The 19561-nt window shown below is 40.5% G+C and overlaps 1 protein-coding gene across 1 annotated transcript in view; it reads left to right on the top strand.

Annotated features, from left to right (window-relative positions):
- Positions 1-219: 219 nt before the first annotated feature.
- Positions 220-19561, top strand: part of LOC117048234 (serine/threonine-protein kinase TNNI3K) — a 138909-nt gene continuing 119567 nt past the window's right edge. Inside the window, exons 1-5 of the mRNA XM_033151803.1 lie at positions 220-355; positions 876-984; positions 4837-4922; positions 5585-5682; positions 6615-6725. Coding sequence (XP_033007694.1) covers positions 316-355; positions 876-984; positions 4837-4922; positions 5585-5682; positions 6615-6725 — 444 coding nt within the window. The 5' untranslated portion in view covers positions 220-315. The remainder of the gene's footprint in view (positions 356-875; positions 985-4836; positions 4923-5584; positions 5683-6614; positions 6726-19561) is intronic.

The following is a 19561-nucleotide window of genomic DNA, read 5'->3' as shown; positions in this document are numbered from 1 at the left end:
TCTAAATACGCATATGCATTTAATAGAGGGGTAAGCAAATATTTCTATTAAAATATTTGCAATCATTCCCTCCGCCCCAGGAGTGTATTTCAACAGTATGATTAGTTACCTTTTTTGTTCTACACTTGACAGAGTGCACACTGTTTTGCTCTGTGCCATTGTTGCATGACATTCCATTTGGCACACAGTTTATTTTTAGGTACAAGACTATCAAAGTGTTCTCTTTTTTTTTCTTTGTGGGTCTGTCAGTGCTCTTGAACAAGGAGTAATATTACCACAAGAACTTTGCTGAAACAAAGAAGTCGTCTTGAACAAATGGGGAACTATAAATCTAGACCAACTCAAACTTGCACTGGTAATTAATCTTGCTTCTTTTTTAAAGGAAATATATTGTAAATGATTCATGAAGAAATCTTCTCTAATTTACTGTGAAGTTCAAGTGAAAGGTGTTTTGTTGTCAGTAATCTAACTGAAAAATATTATGACTGAAATCAGACTTGCTTTTAGATTGAAATCAAGGCTACAGAAAAAATAAGCAAACTTCTTCAAATATTGTTGTGTGTGTTGTGTACATATATATTTGTGGGTTTCCTGAAAAGAACCCATTCCTTCATTCTACTCTCTCAAGACAGGATATCAAATAATATTAAGAACTAAATGTCAACAATTAACCTTGTCTACTTTTGTGCTTTTATATTAAAATGTTTTTTTTTTAATGTTCTAAACAATGTGTAAAAAGAAAATTCGTCCACCCAGCTCAGGTTATTATGTAATAGCACAGAATGACCTGGAGAAGGAAATAAAGTTGAAATTCTATTTTAAATGTATTTAAAGCCAAGATTCCTTCTAAACCTTGTTGTTGTTTTCCCTTTTAGATGAATGGAAGAAAAAAGTGAGTGAATCATATGCCATAATCATTGAAAGATTAGAAGATGACCTCTTAATCAAAGAAAAGGAGTTTGCAGAACTAAAGCATGTCTTCAGGTAAATTATCTACCAGCATTGTTTATCCATCTATTTAAGAACAACAACAAAGCAAATCTGTCTAGTGCTATGTTTGGTGATACATACTTGGCATCCAGATAACTGTTGTGTGTTTGAGACTGCCATATTAGTTTCACAAATCTGGATGGCCTGATTTGCATATTATGCAAATTGTTTGATGGTTTATGCACATGTTCAAGTTTGTGTGGAAAATGTGTGTGTGTGTGTGTGTGTGTGTGTGTGTGTGTGTGTTAAATTGCATCTTCACAACAGTAAATAGAGCACAAGGGTTCAGTATGCAGTTGAACATTGGGTTTGGACTAGGGAGGGGCTTGCAGAAGCAATTTAGCTAGGTTGACCTTTGGCTATGCCCCGAAGTGTGGTTTTCTTTGGGTGGATGGGGAGAATCCATGTCAGTCACTGACAGTAAGTGACTAGATGGGACAGGGAGTGGTTGTAATTAATTTCCATATCAGCATTTTTATGCACTATTCAACAACTCTGGAGCTTAAGATACACTCTTGTCTGTGGTTTAAAAGAGTGGGAAGGGGGAGGGGTGACTGTACTTGCAGAGAGACCAGATGCCATGGTGAATCTGCAGCAGCACAACCAGATGCCTTCATCTGCCCCAGCTGCAAAAAAACAAGCCTCTCCCTTATCGGTGTCTATAGCCACAGCAGGTGCTGCAACCTTCTAACAGCTTGACCACCCCCCAAAGGTGAGCTCCTCTATTGTCTCCCAGATGCCAACAAGCACTTGAAGACTTCAATGGAAGGGGTGCAGAACATCACCAGTGCTTTTTTCTGGGGGACACAGGATGAATCTAAATTTGGCCTCATTGAGTGGCAATATTTCAATATGAGTAGGAAAAGGAGAGTACCCCTAAACATTTTTAAAGGAAAAAAGCACTGATTACAACCCTGGAGTTTCTCCTGCTGCTCCCTTCCTAGTTTCAGGAGCTTTGGTCCAGAGCAGAAGCCAGCTATGTTCCCCGGTCTCTCAGTACAGCTTCTCCCAAAAAAGAAGACAAAGCTAAACAGTTGGAGCAGTCACATTTCATAAAATCAGAACTGTAGAGTTGCAAGGGGTCCCCAAAGTAATCTAATTCAACCCCCTGCAATGCAGGAATCTCAGCTAAAGCATCCATGACAGATGGTCATACAACCTCTGCTTAAAAGCCTCCAAAGAAGGAGAGTCCACCACCTCTCATGGGAGTCCATTCCATTGTCTAACAGCTCTTACTGTCAGAAAGTTCCTCCTGATGTTTAGTCGAAATCTTTCTTGTAACCTGTAGCCATTGGTTCAAGTCCTACCCTCCAGAGCAGGAGAAAACAAACTTGCTCCATCTTCCACGTGACAGCCCTTGAGATATTTGAAGATGGCTATCATATCTCCTCTCAGTCTCCTTTTTTCCAGGCTAAACATTCCCAGCTCCTTCAACCGTTCCTCATAAGGCTTGACTTCCAGACCCTTTATCATTTGTTGCTCTCTTCTGCACACGTTCCAGCTTGTCAATATCCTTCCTAAATTGTGGTACCCAGAACTGAACATCGTATTCCAGGTGTGGTCTGACCAAGGCAGAATAGAGTGGTATTATTACTTCCCTTGATATGGATGCTATACTTCTGTTTGCTCTCTTCTCCATTGCATCCATGCTCAACATAAAAGGTGGCAACCATACTTTCAGAACTTTTAGAAGTATTCCAGCATGCACAAAAAAGTTTTCTCCTCTGCCAAGATTAAAAATGAGATGTGCCGTAGCCCAGAAACTGATAGGTATGTAATAAGAGCAGACAGAAGTAGTAGTAGTATTTTTAAGCTGAGAATTTTAAGACATTCCAGGATAAAAATATCACAAAATATGCAAACTTGCCCACAAGCTGTAGGTTGACATCAACCATATTCGCGCAACTGATTTTCTGTGTTGGTTACATGAATGTAATTATGCAGATTGGCTGTTCCACACAGCTCGCCTCCCTGCTTCATCTGGCCATTGGTGCTGAACAGTTGCCCTCACCCACTCTGACAGCAATAGCGGGGGGGGGGGGGATTCCCGAGCCTCAGTGGGATGAAAATCACTCACTGCAAATCTTGTTACTATCTTTTCTTAATTACAGTGCAGCCTTTCAGATTACACTGCAGAATACTCAGAGGAATAGCAAGAGGCTCATTGAAGACAAAAGGAGGCAGGTTTTTAGAAACATACCTGACCTATTGCCAAAGAGGCAATGTTCAAAAAACTATGTGCAAGTAAAAAAATAAGTGTGTGTGTGTGTGGGGGGGGAATTATTCTAAACTCTTTAAAAAAAAATCTCCTTCATCCTAAAGTATTTCCGGCACACTGCAAGCAGCAGCAATTTTCTAAGTCGGCTTTACAATGCATTTTCAAGCCTGCTGATAAAAGCTTGCTAATTATTGCTCCTTTCTCATAACATTATAGCCCTACAACTTGAGAGGAAGAGGTCTGGGGAAAGCATCTGGTCAAATTACCTGTAATATAATAATGTGCATTGTGTATTTATTTTTAGTTGTTGAGGAAGTTGGCAAAGCTCGGTTTACATATCTATTGCTAGTTTTTCTATTTTTTATTAATGAATTCTCTTTTGCTTCTCTGACATTCAGTGGTAGAAAGGAGGTCAGCAAGTATAGTTAATGAATCATAAAACTGCAGATTCTGTAGCTTTTTTTTTTAGTATACCCTACATTTCCCTCAAAAGATGTTTGCATCAGGTGCAAATGTCACATATCATTTTTTTTAATGAGGCAGTGTTGCTCTTTATCCTGTTTAAGGAACATAGTATTAGAAATGCATCGGCAACAATGGCTTCATTTTAATTATTCACTTCATCCACATTTGTCCTTATGAAATCATCAAGTTGTACTAAAATCTACCATGACATACCAAAAAGTGTAGGAGAAAATGAAAAATATACATTGTGTTTTGCAATAAGTGGCATTCAGTGGCTGGAGAGTTTGACATGCTCACGTTTGCAATGCAATTAGTACAGAAAGTGAAAAAAAAATTGGGAGAAAATTGCATTTCTCTCTAAGGATTGCCGTGGCTTAAAATGAAACTCTTTTTAATTGCATGTATGAAAAATGGAAATGCTGTACTTCAGGTTAATAGCAACTCATAATGGAAAGCCTGCAAATGATTCTAAATGTGGATTAACAAAATTCAAATCCTACCATTTCAGAAACAAAGCTCAGAAATAATGGCTTGAAATTCCGTTCATTTTTTTAAAGCGTTTTTTTTATGTTTGTATTGCTCTGCAATAACTCAGGAGACCAGGTTACTTGAAAGACCGCCTGCTCCTCTTTAGCCAGAGAATGCACCTCATTTGAATTATCTGTTTTTCAGAAACGTGGTGAGGTGAAGGGATAATTGGGAGAGATGCAACAGGGGTGGCTTATTATACTTCATGGGGTGAACGGAGAGGATCCCTCAAAAAACAGGAACAAACCAAATTATTTCACCTGGGCTGTTTTGACAGGAAGACCCTCGTATAGATTTTGAACCGTTTTGGCACAGGAGCCCCCTTCGCTTGCAAACAGTGAGCAATGAAACCCTATACATGTCTAGGGTTGTACTGAGCTCAATGAGGCCTAGTGCCAGGCCACTGGGCATAGGATTGCAGCCTAACATAATATATAAAACTTGGTCTTGCCCTTTGCAGCAGGATCTCTGATTTTAAAATGTGGTACAGATTAGGTTTGAATCCTGCCCCTTGATAATATCATAATTATGAAGTTTCTTATTTTCCTTTAGAAATTTCTCCAATAAAAGGGGGGCGGGAGATATGCTAAAAGATGAAAACTCTGATAAACTCTAAAATCTTTTCTCCCCCCCAGCTCGGATGAAGCCTTCAGCAAAGTTAATTTAAATTACCGTACAGAAAATGGGCTGTCTCTTCTGCATTTGTGTTGTATTTGTGAAGGTAAGTGTTTCAACTAAGATGCTTTAGAATCCTCTTATTGGCGCATTTAATGATTTTACTTTTTAATAAACCGCAGGAACGTTATTACTTTTTAATCTGTTTGCCTCCTTGATACTGTTCTTGTTGAAGCTCATGTAGGCATCAGGTGGAATGTTATAAACAATAACAACAAAGTGGTTTAAATTTTGATTGGATTTAATTCGCAGGCTTAGGGTATTGCATAATTGTCACTATTGCACCCTAAAGTAGGAAGGGCACTTTTTTTTTTAATCTAAGGAATAATTTCTTTTTCTTTTTGTAAATTCCTCATTATTCAGTCCATCAGGAATTAATCATGGTTATAACTAAATGTGCTGGAAGTGAAAAATCAGTTGTTTGGAGCATGCTGCTGCTCAGATAATATAAAAAAATGGATCCTTAGAAACTAATCAGCAAATAATGAGATGGTAGATATTACAAAATAAACATGCATGGTGAGGAGCATCATCCTGAAAAGGCCATTTGTTTGGTGGGACTTCTGAGAAAAGATGCAGAGAGTTGTGATGTAACTATCCCACAGCAGGCATTAATACCTGTTGAAATGTTTTGTTTTGTTTTTGCCAACTAATTCACCATATATTTTTATTTTAAAATTGCCTCCATTTCCAATATTAATTATGCAGGTAACAAATCACATATTAGGACTCTTATGCTGAAAGGCCTGCGCCCATCCAGGTTGACAAGAAATGGGTTTACTGCTCTGCATTTAGCAGCTTACAAGGTAAACTGAATTCTAAGTAAGTAATTGCATTAATGGTCTTGCTCTTTTTGTCCCTTTCAGCCGTCCCCTCTCCAGCAGTTGGGCTTTGGCAGCAAGGCAGGTGCCAAGAGCACTGGAAATAAAGTTGTTTCAGTTTCTTGAGTGCTTGGCTTAATGCCATAGCAGCACTGGGGAGTGGGCAGAAAGGGGGTCTTCCTTCTCTTTCTCCCTCCCAATGTTTTTGAAACTGCAGTGGCTGGGTGGGGTAGGGTTGAAGGGAAAGGAGGAAAAATAGATTTCTTCTATGTATTGGATTAAAATCTAAACTGAGAAAGAACTTTGGGGTGGAGGGCAACACTTACTTCATATTGGAAGCTAGCACTGACAGCTACCAGAATTTGTAGCCTGTTTGGAACTTTAAAAATGTTGTCACCTCTCTTCATAGCTGACACAATTGAAACACATGCATTTTGCATCTGAGTATCTGTATTTAAATTCAAAATGTATTGTAAAAAGTGGCCTTTAATGAGACTTGTCCTGTGGTTTCATTTTTCTTCATTGGAAATTGTCTGATATGTCAGATAACTGAGAGATATACAACATGAGTATCTGTTGGCAATTACTTTCAATAGGGCAGCTATTTTATTCGTTTATTTGTATTTTGACCCCATGATATGAAAACTCATGGCAAGTTATATATTACAGATTAAGCAATAGGTTTCATTTGCAGAACCCAGCATACTTAAGGGAGATATTTGATACTGATTAGTTCTTTCTTGCCGTATTTCATTGAGACTCTTTTGCTCCTACACTCAGAAGGATTTTGTTCATGAAGTACAGTGGGGGGGGGATGTGAACAGAATTGTATTCTGCAAAGCACTGTCTCTGCCATCGAGCTGCAACCCCATTTAATTATGTTTCTCTAAATAATAACTTTACTTTCTACATTTCAGGACAATGCAGAACTTTTAACAGCTTTGTTGCACAGTGGAGCTGACATCCAGCAAGTTGGCTATGGAGCACTTACAGCTCTCCATATTGCTACTATTGCTGGTCACCATGAGGTATGTCTTCTCACTTTCATGTGTAACTGCAAAAGGGGTTGCGAACTGAGCACCTAAAGAGGCAAGTGTGCTCTCCCCCCCATTAAAAGTAGGTTTGAAAGAAACATTCTGTTGCAGCCAGTAGAGTAGATTGTGGTGTTTTCTTGGTTGCCGTGTATATGTGTGGTGACCACAACAGTTTCTCCAGGTCCCAAAAGTTTGGCAAGCCCTGTACTACCACAGTTAGGTAGTAAAAAAGGTAAAGGTAAAGTACCCCTGACAGTTAAGTCCAGTCGCAGAAGACTCTGGGGTTGCGACGCTCATCTCGCTTTACTGGCCAAGGGAGCCGGCATACAGCTTCTGGGTCATGTGGCCAGCATGACTAAGCCGCTTTTGGCAAAACCAGAGCAATGCACAGAAACGGTGTTTACCTTTCCGCTGGAGCGGTACCTATTTATCTACTTGCACTTTGTGCTTTCAATCTGCTAGGTTGGCAGGAGCCCTAGGCTCTGTGGTTTAGACCACAGTGCCACCTGCGTCCCTAGTTAGGTAGTAGGAGGTCAAAGGTAAAATAGGCATGAAAGTTATTTCTGGAGAGGCTGAAAGAAGAAGAAAACCTGCCAGTGACTAAGGTTTATCTTTCACTTAGAGGTATTATGTGGCACTTTCAAAATGTTGTAGAGGTGTGTTTGAAAAAGCAAATCTGAACATTTGGAAATGACATCTTAAAATCAGTACTACATTCTGATTTCATGCACTATATAAAAATGTCTTAGAAGTGTTGGGACAAATACTATTATGTGCCTACTTTTCAGGTCTTTGTATAATGGTCTGCAGTAAGATAAATACAGTTACTGCATAAAAGGTATATTGAAACACTTTCTGTGCAGGTTTTTACCATAAGAATCCAAATATTTTATAACATTAAAATGTCCTTCAGAATCATATACTGAAAATTAGGGTTCCAAAAATTCACACCTGATCCAACTGTCTGAAAACTTATTCAACCATTATTTTCCTCACTGCTCATATAAAAGAAGTTAAATGTTATTAATTCCATAGTTTTCCAAACTCCTGTTAACCAATCATTCATCCTTTGTATTCTGAAACACCTCCTTCAACAGCCAGCTAACACTATTATTTCTGAAGCAGCTCAAAGGATTTCAACATTTGTGATGGCAAATAATTTCAGATTGCAGTATACATTATATTTGCACTGCAGGAAATCGTGATTAGGCTTTATGTGGATTTCCTTTACATCGTTTGACAGTGCATTTCCCTTTGACAATGAACTCCTTCCCATGCCTCAATGTCTGAAAAAAAATCATTTAAAAACAAACAAAATGTAACAGGCTTATCAGAGTCACTGATTAGCCTCCTATGTGAATTCCACCATTCTCCACTTTCCTTAAACTTTGATAAGAGGAGTACTATTGTGCACTTACATAACTGAGGAATTCCAGTATCCTGGATGAAGCAGATTATGTGGTAGAAACCCATCTTGACCTACCATAATGATCACCTTCCTTGGCATAGCCTGCAAGGTCCTGGCAGCATCCAGAGCCTGGCTGACATAGCACTTGTCATCGAGTCCAATGTTGGAACGGGCATAGTCAGGCTCACTGCAGTCAATGCCAGACTTCTCCCTCTCCATCAATCCTTAGAAGCAGAAAAATCTTTCAATGGCAGAGTACTGAAAAGAGAAGAGCTTTGCCCAGATCACTGTCCACATTATCTCCAGTGACTCTGGGCCCTACCCTTGATGTACATGTCAAGGACAAGGCCCAAAGGCATTGCTATAAGGAAGAGAATGGAGAGCTGTCTCAGCCAGTGCTCCTATTTACAGTGCTGTGCTGAGCTAGTATGGACATTAGTAGCTGCTCTGCTTTAGATTCAGCTACCCCGTCTCCCACTGCCTGCTGCTCCAGACTGTCAATCCCCTAGTATGCTTCAAGGGAGACCCAACCTTACCCAGGGCTCCTGTCAAACAAGTACACTGTGAGTCGTTCCTACTGCTGTCTTAGATTCCAAGACTTAGAAAACAAGGGGAAATGATTCAATAAGGAGAACTGTGGGCTGAAACTGTGGGGGTGGGCATCAAATTGGGGTTGTGTCTGGATTGTGGATGTGTCTGGGTCTGATCCTACTTTGATTGGGGTTGGGGAACCAGAACCCCTCTCAATTAGGCTTTCCATCATCATCATCATCAACAACAACAACAACAACAACAACAACAACAATGAAATTTGTATACTGCCCTATACTCGCAGATCTCAGGGCAGTTAGCACATTGTGCCTGCAGGTCAGCAGTTAAAATACAAATACCGGTAAGTACAAATATCTTATACTCAGGAATTGGGAAAGAACATCTGGGTGAGCAAGAAAGTGGCTAGACCTGTCTAAGAATCGGCTGAGTCCTGGGATTACTATGCGAATTTAAGGCACACCTCACCCTGCAGCTTTAGATATACACATTACATTCTTCTGCAAACCTGAGCAGTGAAATTTAAGTCTTTAATCATAGACTCTGCTGTGGTAACGAAATGGCTAATTTGTTCCTAGGCCAGGCGCAGTGCAGGTGCAGCAGAAAAGAGGCATGCTAAATAGAAATTGCACTGCCAGTGCCCGCAGGGCCCTAAATATTGTGAGCGAAATGTCCTCAAAGCCCTACCTTGTAGCACAGATGGTAACAAAACAATTGGGTTCGTTTCAGAACACCCATCTCTTCACTCCTTTTCAACTAGATCTAAAAACCTGGTCATAGTGAGAGAGGATAATGGTTTCTAGCAAAAGAACATTTTGCCTCAGCTGCACACACCATATTCCTGGTGTACAGCTGTCTCTTCAAGCACTGCTGTGAAATTGCCACACTCCCTTTCTTGTGGTTCCAAGAACCTCTGCCCTTCATGTGAGGATACTGAATCTAGATGGATTCTTCTGGAAGGGGGAATCGGAAGCAGCTATAAAACTACATGGCAGCATCATTATCAGTTGGAGGCAGCAAATACCCGGTAATTCTGCTGTAGACAAAAGAAAAGAAAAGCCTCACAACACTGAATGCCTACTAGAATGTTCCGAAAGACCTTTGTGACCTGAGATCTCCTTTAGGAAACCTACCCTTCTCTTAAGGTTTCCTAAGTGGATTTCCTGTAAAGCCCTCAGGCCCAACAACTTTTAACTAAAATTTGCTTTTAGTCATGAACCTTTTATCCCCACACATACCACTTAGACCTCGTTTCAGTCACTTCACACCCCAGCTCATTTCTTGTTGCCTTGGAAATGCTTTGTTTCAATCTATTTCATTAAGAAAAATCCAAAAGTGTTTAATGCCACGAACAGAATTACTTTTATAATGAAGGGTTCACAGTTGTGCGTTTCTGATTATATTTACATCTACTTGTGTTCATAAATCTTTTGGCTATATCGTTCAGAAACAACTCAAAATTACTTGCACATACAAAAGTAATAAAACTTAAATAAATGGAACATGAAACCTGTTGAATGTGAATAAACCAAGTTTTTAAGATGATTAGCAGAATAAAAATGGCACATTGGAAATTTTAGTCAGTCGGCTAGGAAATCGAACTCAACCAGGATTCTGGAACTGGTGCAGTTCTTGGGTCTAAATTGGGTCTGCTGGTCAGCAGCAGGGCTAGGTATGTGAATATCCTCAAAGACCTACTGGCAGGAGGAAGGAAGTTCAGATTGCATCCTTAGTATGTTAACCAGGCTGTCCAGGAGAGAAGAGGGAAATGAGAAAGTGGAGGAAAATAGTGGCTTCAGGACTCTGAAGAGAAGCAGTCCACTCTGAGACATGATGTTGCAGGTTCATAGATGAAGTTGTTCATAGATGCAGTTGATTAAAAACTGCAGTGTAAATACTTGAGCAAAAGTTTAACTTGACTGTGGGCAGGCAAAAAATATTAAGCTGTATGTAATTTCACCTTTGGGTTATGGATCAGAAAATGCTAGAATTGAATGTGTCTGACCTTTGCACAGCTAATGAGTCAAATACGAATAAACCCTTCCAAAATGAAGGGAACTAGCAATCATTATTTTTAAGTCCATGGCTAAAGGCAAAAATAATGAAGATCTGAAATACTAAAACTAAAAATTGTGAAGCAATGCCAATTTGAGAAAATACATAGAATAAAAGGTATGAGTTAGACATACACACCCAAAACTCAATTAAGTGGATGGTGTTGTTCTGTGGTCTTCCAGTAAGCAACTCCAAATCAAGAGACAAATAAATTTGTGGCATTTGAAGACCATTGCTCAGGTCTATGATTGGGAGAATATTTTAACAGGCTAGATAGCTTTCAAAGGTTCCTTTTTTCCAAGGAAGTTAATTGCCATATGAAGTTTTTCTTAGGGTGTTGGTTTTCATTTTTGAATGTTGCATTCCAAACCTCAGGAGTCCTTCACTTTGCTTATTAAAAAGATACATAATTTCCAATTTTAAACATTTTATTTCGTATGTTCCGACTCTTAATATGTTTTAACACATTAATATGTGTCAATGCAACCAACTACCCTGGTATATTTCTTTATGCATACAATGCCATTGTTACACATGGTGTCTTAGAAAGTTTTATGGGCAATATATGTAGAGTAGATCTTTTCTCAGCAGCACACACTTTCAATATGGCCCATTTGTGTTACTTAGTTTGCAAGGTCACATGGCCTCTCCAATTATAAACCCTAGACTTGCTTCAAAATCTTTAACAGTAACCCATCAACCTCTCTAGCCAGCCAAGCAACAAAAATCAGATATTTTATAAGCAGGACAATATTTACTTTGGGTTTTGTTTTAAAAAGCATGGAAATACACTGAAAGAAAGAAATTCTATGCCTATATCTGAAGAGCTGCCCTTGCCAGTCTCACCCAAGCAAGTGCCATGTCCCTGGCTTTTAAGGTTCTGCTATTACATATATACATCCCCATGCTGTATCATAGTCTACAATAAATGTGATCTCTGGGAATTGGGGAATGAAGAACTTTATAGTCGGCTGTAAATCATTTTTATTGATGATGTGCAATATGCTATCTGTGTAGTATCTAGATGGAACTGGGTGAGTGTTAGCTATGTCAGGACCTAGATCTAAATTGCTGTCCAAGGCCACTCCAGATTGATCTGTTCCCTGATAATGATTAGAGCTGTGTCTAAGGAAGGAGCTGGACCTTTAAAGGGAAAAGTTATCATCACTACTTTTATCTTCTTGTTAGGCCTATTGTTGCTATATTCACAAATTCACAACTCTTCAACTTAGTCTTGTTTGAGTCAGTGTAGCATTAGAGATGGTGTAGCCCATGTATTGTGTATCAATAAGGTTTGTTGCATATTGTGCCCCCCCCCCCAATTTTAAAAAAATACAGAGTCATGATATTGGGGGTGGGGATATTCCGGTCAGAGAAATTGCAGTCATTAACAGTCGTCAACAGGTTTACCACACCTATCAGCCAATCACCCTTTCCCACCACCCTTCTGAGCCAATCACCCTTCCCACCCCTCCCAACCCTCTCACTATATATAAGGGTCTAGTGACTTCTGTTTCACTGTATCTGAAGAAATGTGCATGCATACGAAAGCTCATACCAATAACAAACTTAGTTGGTCTCTAAGGTGCTACTGGAAGGAGTTTTTTTTTATATTACTAGCCACAATGATTATGTTCTACCTCCACTGTTTGATGTAATTTGCCTTGGAATACCAATGGTTAGAAACCACAAGTGGGGAGAATACACAGATTCTGCTTGCAGGGTTCATAGGCATGTGGTTGGCCACTATGAGAACAGGATGGTGGACTAGATGGGCCATTTGCCTTACCCATCGGGCCCTTCTTATGTCAGCAAGGTATGAACTGACTGATGCCTTTTTCTTTTTCTTTTTTCTTTCATTCCCCCCCTTCCTTTTCCCCTATTTTTGCTGCTCATGGTGGAGGTTGGCCAGCTCCAGAGCCCTCTTAGTTACAGGTTAGCGGTACATAGTTTGAGGGCACATTGGGCTAAATAAGAGGATTAGGATCCCACGGACCCACTGTCTCCCCAAACATGCCCCAGAATGCACCATTTTAGCTTCCATTACTGTCAAAACAGCAAATAGCTGCAGAGCTTTCCATGGCCTCACCAGCAGGACCTCGGTCTAGTCCCTCAGTTGCATTCCTGACTAGTGTAGGATTTCTCCCTGTCATATTTTATTGCGTGTTTAGACCTTCTACCTTTCCCCTAAATAAATTCACACAGGAGTCAGATATTTGGTTTGGTTTTTGGCAGAAATTTAGGCCACAACTTTATTGATTACAATCAAGTGAGTGGTTGCATAGGTTCTGGTTCGACTATCTCCCTGCACCCATGCAGGCAACGCTGTCCCAGAGCCACGTTCATAGGACAGCCAAAGGATGAACAACAGGGACAGCTGATGGAGGGAGCACCAATCAGCCGCCCTGATGTCCCTTGGACTCGAGCACGGGCCGAACCCCTTTTGGGGTTCACCAAACCAGTGAGTCCTTGGATTCCTTTACCAGAATACCCTTCATTGCATAGGTGTGGCCACGTCATGTGCCACGCCTATCACCCGAGCCAGAGCCTATCTGCAACCTTACAAGTTGTGATGATTTGCTACGCGGCAGGTGAAACCCAAATGGCACCAGCCAATCAGCCAAGTGGGGAAAATTCCTACTGTGCCCCTGCCCCAGAAGCAGACAACACATGATGGCATAGCAAGGTCAAGCACAAGCCCTAAATATAGGGAGAGGTGGGTGGGTGTTCTGATGTGATAGCCCCAAAGAGGAACCTCATAAGCCTCACATGGGTTATATAGGTCCCGCGTTGCTCCTTTTTTGAGGCACCCCATTGGTCAGATTGCGCCCAAACAACGCGGGACCCACCTATCAGGGGTTGTGGCTGTTCCAGGATTACCCATCCACAACACTGGGTCAGGTGGCCAGGTCGCACCGCAACACGTGCCCTCTTTAATGGAGGACCCGATTTACAAGGAAGAAACAAATTCAAGCCAGCATCACCAACAAACAACGTTACACCATTACACAAGTGTCCCTTATTGTTTTAGGTATTGTTCCGTTGTTAACTTTTAAGCTCTGGTTGATGTTTACTTAGTGAAATGATCTTTGTTGAGGTGAAATGCCAGTTTCACAGTTGTCCCTTGAACTTCTGTTGGTAAAGTATTGTTGGGGTATCCCATTCATTTAAAATATTTGTTTCACTGTGACCCTCACACAATCCCAAATCCTGGCCTATTGTATTTTCATTTAACTCCAGTTAATTTCATAGGATTGCTTCATCCTCTTCATCGTAGTGTATTCAGTGATGTGGTACCTGGGGATAAAATCATTCACTGTGTAAGAACCTTATGCTATCATAAATTCAGCAACAGCTGCAGCAGTGACATGTTGGCAGGCTTGGATGAAATAATGAGATGAAACCCATCCAGTTGCATAATTAATATGCTTAGTATTTATTCTTATATTTTATACTAAAACCCTGGCCCTACCAAACAGAATAACAACCTAGAACTAATTATTCTTTCCACATGCACTTCTTATTACAATGAGAAATCATGTCTGCATATCATTAAATATGTGTGTGTTGATTGGAGTTTACATAATTCTTACTTCTCATCTGAAATTTATGCAATGACGTGGGATTAGGGTGAAGACAGACACAACATTTTAAGTGTGAGGGAGGTTCTTTGTGCATATATTTTTTATCCTACAAACAAGTGCCTCAAAATTCACGGCATTTCTTTTCAGGGCTATTAATGTATGTGCAAGGCTCACCCACCACTCCTATGTTATGGCTGTCTTTGGCCTTGGAACCTAGGAGGAGTTGGTATTTTTGATGTCCCAAGTTTACCTTGGTTCTGTTTTCAGCAGAACCAATGTAGTTCAGCAGGGTCTTTTCAGCAGACCCTGAAAAGCCATTGCAAGACAGTACTTAACTATACTGCAAGGGATGAATCTTTATTGGGTTAGATGAACTATGTTGGGTTAGATTAACATTTGCTCCCTTTACATACCATAGGAATGTTTTTTTGTTTGTTTGTTTACTGTTGGGTGTTTATTGTTTTTTGTGTTGTATTATAACAGAAAACCTAATAGAGACATTTTATATAAAAAAGAAGAGACCATTAAGCAATGACATCCCACATAAAACAACCCTTTTGGAGGGGGGGACCCAGAACTACTACAGTGGTGCCCCGCTAGACGAATGCCTCGCTAGACAGAAAACTTGCTAGACGAAGGCATTCGTCTAGCGGAAGGCTGCCCCGCAAGACGAAAAAGTCTATGGGGCTGCCTCGCAAGACAAATTATTTTCGTCTTTTTTTTTTTTTTTTGTCTAGCGAAAACCGCGGTTTACATTGCTGCTTCGCTAGACGAAAAAACCGCTAGATGAAAATATTCACAGAACGAATTATTTTCGTCTAGCGGGGCACCACTGTATTTGGATAATGTGGAACAGTGGGTTAACTTTGCATTGTCCCTTTTAAGGACAGTCCAGGATCCAGACTGCCTCTCCCCATTTCCCTTTGCAGTATAAGAAATACTGCTGCAGATTTGTGTTTGGAAGCACTGCATAATAAACCCATTATGTTTCTAAAACTGTATGAAGCCTGAATCAGTAAGTCAGCAATGTTCAACACATGCCCAGTGCCAGTACTCAAGCAGGTTGGGCATTGGTTGAGGGCCCCCAGGGACTCAGAAGGACCTTTCACTTGCCCAGCCTAGGTGAACTGCCACTTACCATCTTCCTGCGGGGCACCTAGGCAGCTGTTTTAGTGGTGGGCAGGCAGGCAGTGGTATCACTTTTGAATGGGTGCGGAGCTTGGCTCCCATACACGGCAGTCATCTGCCATCTCATTTTCCCAAAATTCAGTAGCCTTGGAATAAAATTTTGGTGGCACACAACCATTCAACAGATTGTATGTTCTCACTGTAAAATGTGCAGAATTTGAGAACTCAGACAAGAGTATATATGTGGAAATGGAGGAAGTAGTGCTATAAAAACCAAATAAGGAAGCAAAACCAGAACATTTCCCAAGGTTCAGTTTCCACTAAGAAAACGCTTGGTAGAATACAGCATGGAAATCTTTAGCCTTTTTAGGAACTTGTAAGCTGTACAAACTAGAAGTGATTCGTAGTTAAAACTTTTACAATGTTCTTTAAAAATGCTGCCACGTAATAAAGCACACTTTTTGCAGTGATAAAATCATTACTGTTAGAGAGGCATTTAGAGAGTACAGCAGTGAATATCATGAAGTGTATACAAATACATGAACAGTGCAGCATATAAAAGTTATTGTGACCTCCAGGAGAAAGTGCCTGGCTTTACTGGCTTATTCAATCACTGTCATGACTGTATCGCCTCTAGCTGACTAAAAAACACCAAGGTCATCCAACCCACTTCAAGCAAAAGATCCTCTAGTTCTGTTGAGATTTCCCAGTAGTCATGATCCAGGCTGGTTAGATCTAGGTCAAAAGGCCTACAATGTGAAATCACCTCTACAGCTGCTGGATAGCTCAGCTGGTTTGAGCATGGTGCTGATAATGCCAAGGTTGCAGGTTTGATCCAGCTGCATATTCCTGCATTGCAGCAAGTTGCACTAGATTATCCTCAGGGTCCCTTCCAACTCTGTGATTCTGTGTATATCCATCTTCAGCCTAAGGGCCAAACAAGGCATTCTTCTAATATTTTTGGAACTGAAAGCCCACTGATGCTTTGCACTCCCCACCATCAAATCCTGAAGCTGCCTTTGGACAAACGTCACCGTAGAAGAGTTAAGAATCTCTCCATCTCTCAGCGAATCCTTATAGAGTATAGCTTCTTCCAAATTTCTGCCAATGACATGCTACTGTTGTAAATCAATAAGTGTGATGTGTTTATTCACTGACTTGTGGCTATGATGAGTACTTTGCCACTTGAGAAAGCTCACATTCATTTCTACATAAAGCAAGACCAGTAATTGTTTTCCCCTCTACCTTAAGCATTTAACTACTCTTCAGAATATTCCAGCATAACAATTGCCTCTTAGTGCAGACTGGATTTTGCTTGATAGTATGGGAATGCCTGCCCAAATATATCTAATTTCAAAAACAGAGTTAAGTGCAGCCTTTCATTGTCAACATCATGTGGCAAATAATGAGTTGCCAACTGGAATTCAAGTAGGACAATAAGCATTATGGGACCTATGTGAAGAATCTACATCTGTCAGGCAGAAATATGAATTGCCTGAGCCAAGTCCCCCCCCTTCCCCCTTCCAATTTGAGCCTTGGATGCATACAAAGCAATTTGACAAAGCGTTTGAAAAGATGCACCAAGGCAACTAAAATGGAAAGCAATATAAAAGAATTATGAAGCTTCAGGGAATGTATCACTAACATTTGTGTATTTTAAAGCTTTTATATTTACATGTTTGTGTATGCAGCTATGCAGCTATGCAGAGGCAGAGCTAGCTGCTTCGGCACCCAGAGTAGCGCACATGCTGTGCACCTGGGCCTAGCCGCCTGCGGGGGCACTGCCCACAGGGGCGCCATCCACGGCCAGCAGTGAGTGTCCGGGGGGGGGGGAGTGCCACGAGCATCCCATGGGGGGTACGCTCATATTTATGGATCTTTAAGAATAAGCATGCTCTGCTGTGTTCTATAAAAGGTAACGGTACCCCTAACCATTAGGTCCAGTTGCGGATGACTCTGGGGTTGCGGCACTCATCTCGCGTTACTGGCCGAGGGAGCTGGCGTACAGCTTCTGGGTCATGTGGCCAGCATGACTAAGACGCTTCTGGCGAACCAGAGCAGCGCACGGAAACGCCGTTTACCTTCCCACTGGAGCGATACCTATTTATCTACTTGCCCTTTGATGTGTTTTCAAACTGCTAGGTTGGCAGGAGCAGGGACTGAGCAATGGGAGCTCACCCTGTCGCGAGGATTCGAACCGCCAACCTTCTGATTGGGAAGCCCTAGGCTCTGTGATTTAACCCACAGCGCCAACCGCTGTGTTCTATACCACTGAGTAAAAATGCATCCACAAAACCATCCATGTATTTAACTATAGTGGGCACTTGACAATACTGAAGGCATGGCAGCAGAACCAGCTGAATTTTGAAGCCCTCAAGTATATAAGTAGTTCATATTCTTGTTTCTCCATGCCAGTGGATGTAATTGCAATTCTGAGGGAACTCACATGCAGGAAAAACACTACTGAATTTGTGAACTCTCCATAAAACTGCAAGCTTTACTTGCAGGCTTCTCTCTTTTGACATTTACTGCCAATCCTCCGTTTTGCAATGAGATCCATTCAGAATCTTTACAACTCCTCACCATGATTTCACCTTTGCTAAAGCATAATTAGTGAAGAAGTGTGGGTTCTGCTAATAAATTTTGATTTCTGGATAACTAGACAGATTAATTTGCAACTCCCAGGTTCTGAATAGATCTTTCGATGTACAAGTTTGAGTTCTTTAATTTTTAATTGCAGATAGATTGCTTGAAGGGGGAAAAATTGACCCAATTATACATGATGTTTCATTAAAACTATAGCAAGATGAGCTCTAATTTACCTTTTCTGCTTTCAGGGCTTTTAATAAAAGCAATTAACTTGCATTATGTTCATTACATCCTACAGAGAGAAGACACTATAGACTACAGACCTTATTTTGAAATTCTGGCCCTCTGGCCTTCCTACTGCCCTGCTTCAGTTTTGTTTTCCAAATCCTATTTAAGCTGTCCTCCCAAAGAACAGAATCTGAAGTGTGCAACTTAGTCAAGTTCAAAGACCCCCTACTCATTATATATATATATATATATATATATATATATATATATATATATATATATAATCACCATCATTTATGGCCAGTTGTGTAGTGGCAAAGAGGTTGATCTGCGAGTCTGGGAGTCCCTAGTTTGAATCCTGCCCGTGCCCTGATCTCAGTAGCTGGCAAGTTGCTCTCTCTCAACCTCAATCTCCACATCTGCAATATTAGAAAACACAAAAAGCATGGTCAGATTATTATGCTGTAGTTGGAGCAATTGCACCACTATCCATGCCTTAAAGGGGCCCAAATCCTGAGCTTTCTTTCCTGAAAGAAATGTTTTAAAGAAAAATGTGTCATCAGCTTTCTAAGATATTTCTGTGAGATGAGCCAGCCTTGCTGCCCCTACCTTTCCCATACCCTCCAAGTGTCTTGATTTTCCTGAGACAGTCCCAAAATTACAAAAGCTATGCTGGTTTTTAATTTGATCCCTCAATATCCCAGTTTTCCTTTTTCCTGCCCTCTGTTTCTTTGCGCTCTCTCTCTCTCTCAGACTTTGTCTCTTCAGAAAATAATTCCATTCACTATATCTCTTATTTGTGAGGTGGCCAGTTTCACAACAGTTTAATCGTGCCTTTGTCTTATTTGATGGCTATCTCAGTATGAAATTCTTCTAGAGCTTCAAGGAGTTAACAAATCTTGCCAGTTTTTGAGCAAATCATATCTAGAGGACATGACTGATTGTATCAGTATCTAGTAAATTGGAAAGAATTAGGCCAGTGCTCAGACTTCATTGTGTTTGGGGTTGAATGACTTAATTAAAAAAAAAAAAGTTCAGAAAAGCATCTAAGAGATTCCTGAGATGTGTTAACCCAGCAATATACAGTGGCTTTTGCTCATATGTATGGCTTAATTGTCAAAGCTGTCTTTCTCATTTTAATTTCACCTGCTAGAAAATCAATAATAATTGATTAAATTTTGTTAGACGAATTCTTATCTGTTACCCTTGCCCGTGAGGGAAAATCCTTAGTTTATCTTAGGCGGCATTTGTTGACACACACTGTAACCCTTAAATAAGCCTTAACTGAT

The sequence above is a fragment of the Lacerta agilis genome, chromosome 6 (assembly GCF_009819535.1).
Source record: "Lacerta agilis isolate rLacAgi1 chromosome 6, rLacAgi1.pri, whole genome shotgun sequence".
Classification (NCBI taxonomy): Eukaryota; Metazoa; Chordata; class Lepidosauria; order Squamata; family Lacertidae; genus Lacerta; species Lacerta agilis.
This window is presented reverse-complemented; position numbering and strand designations above follow the sequence as displayed.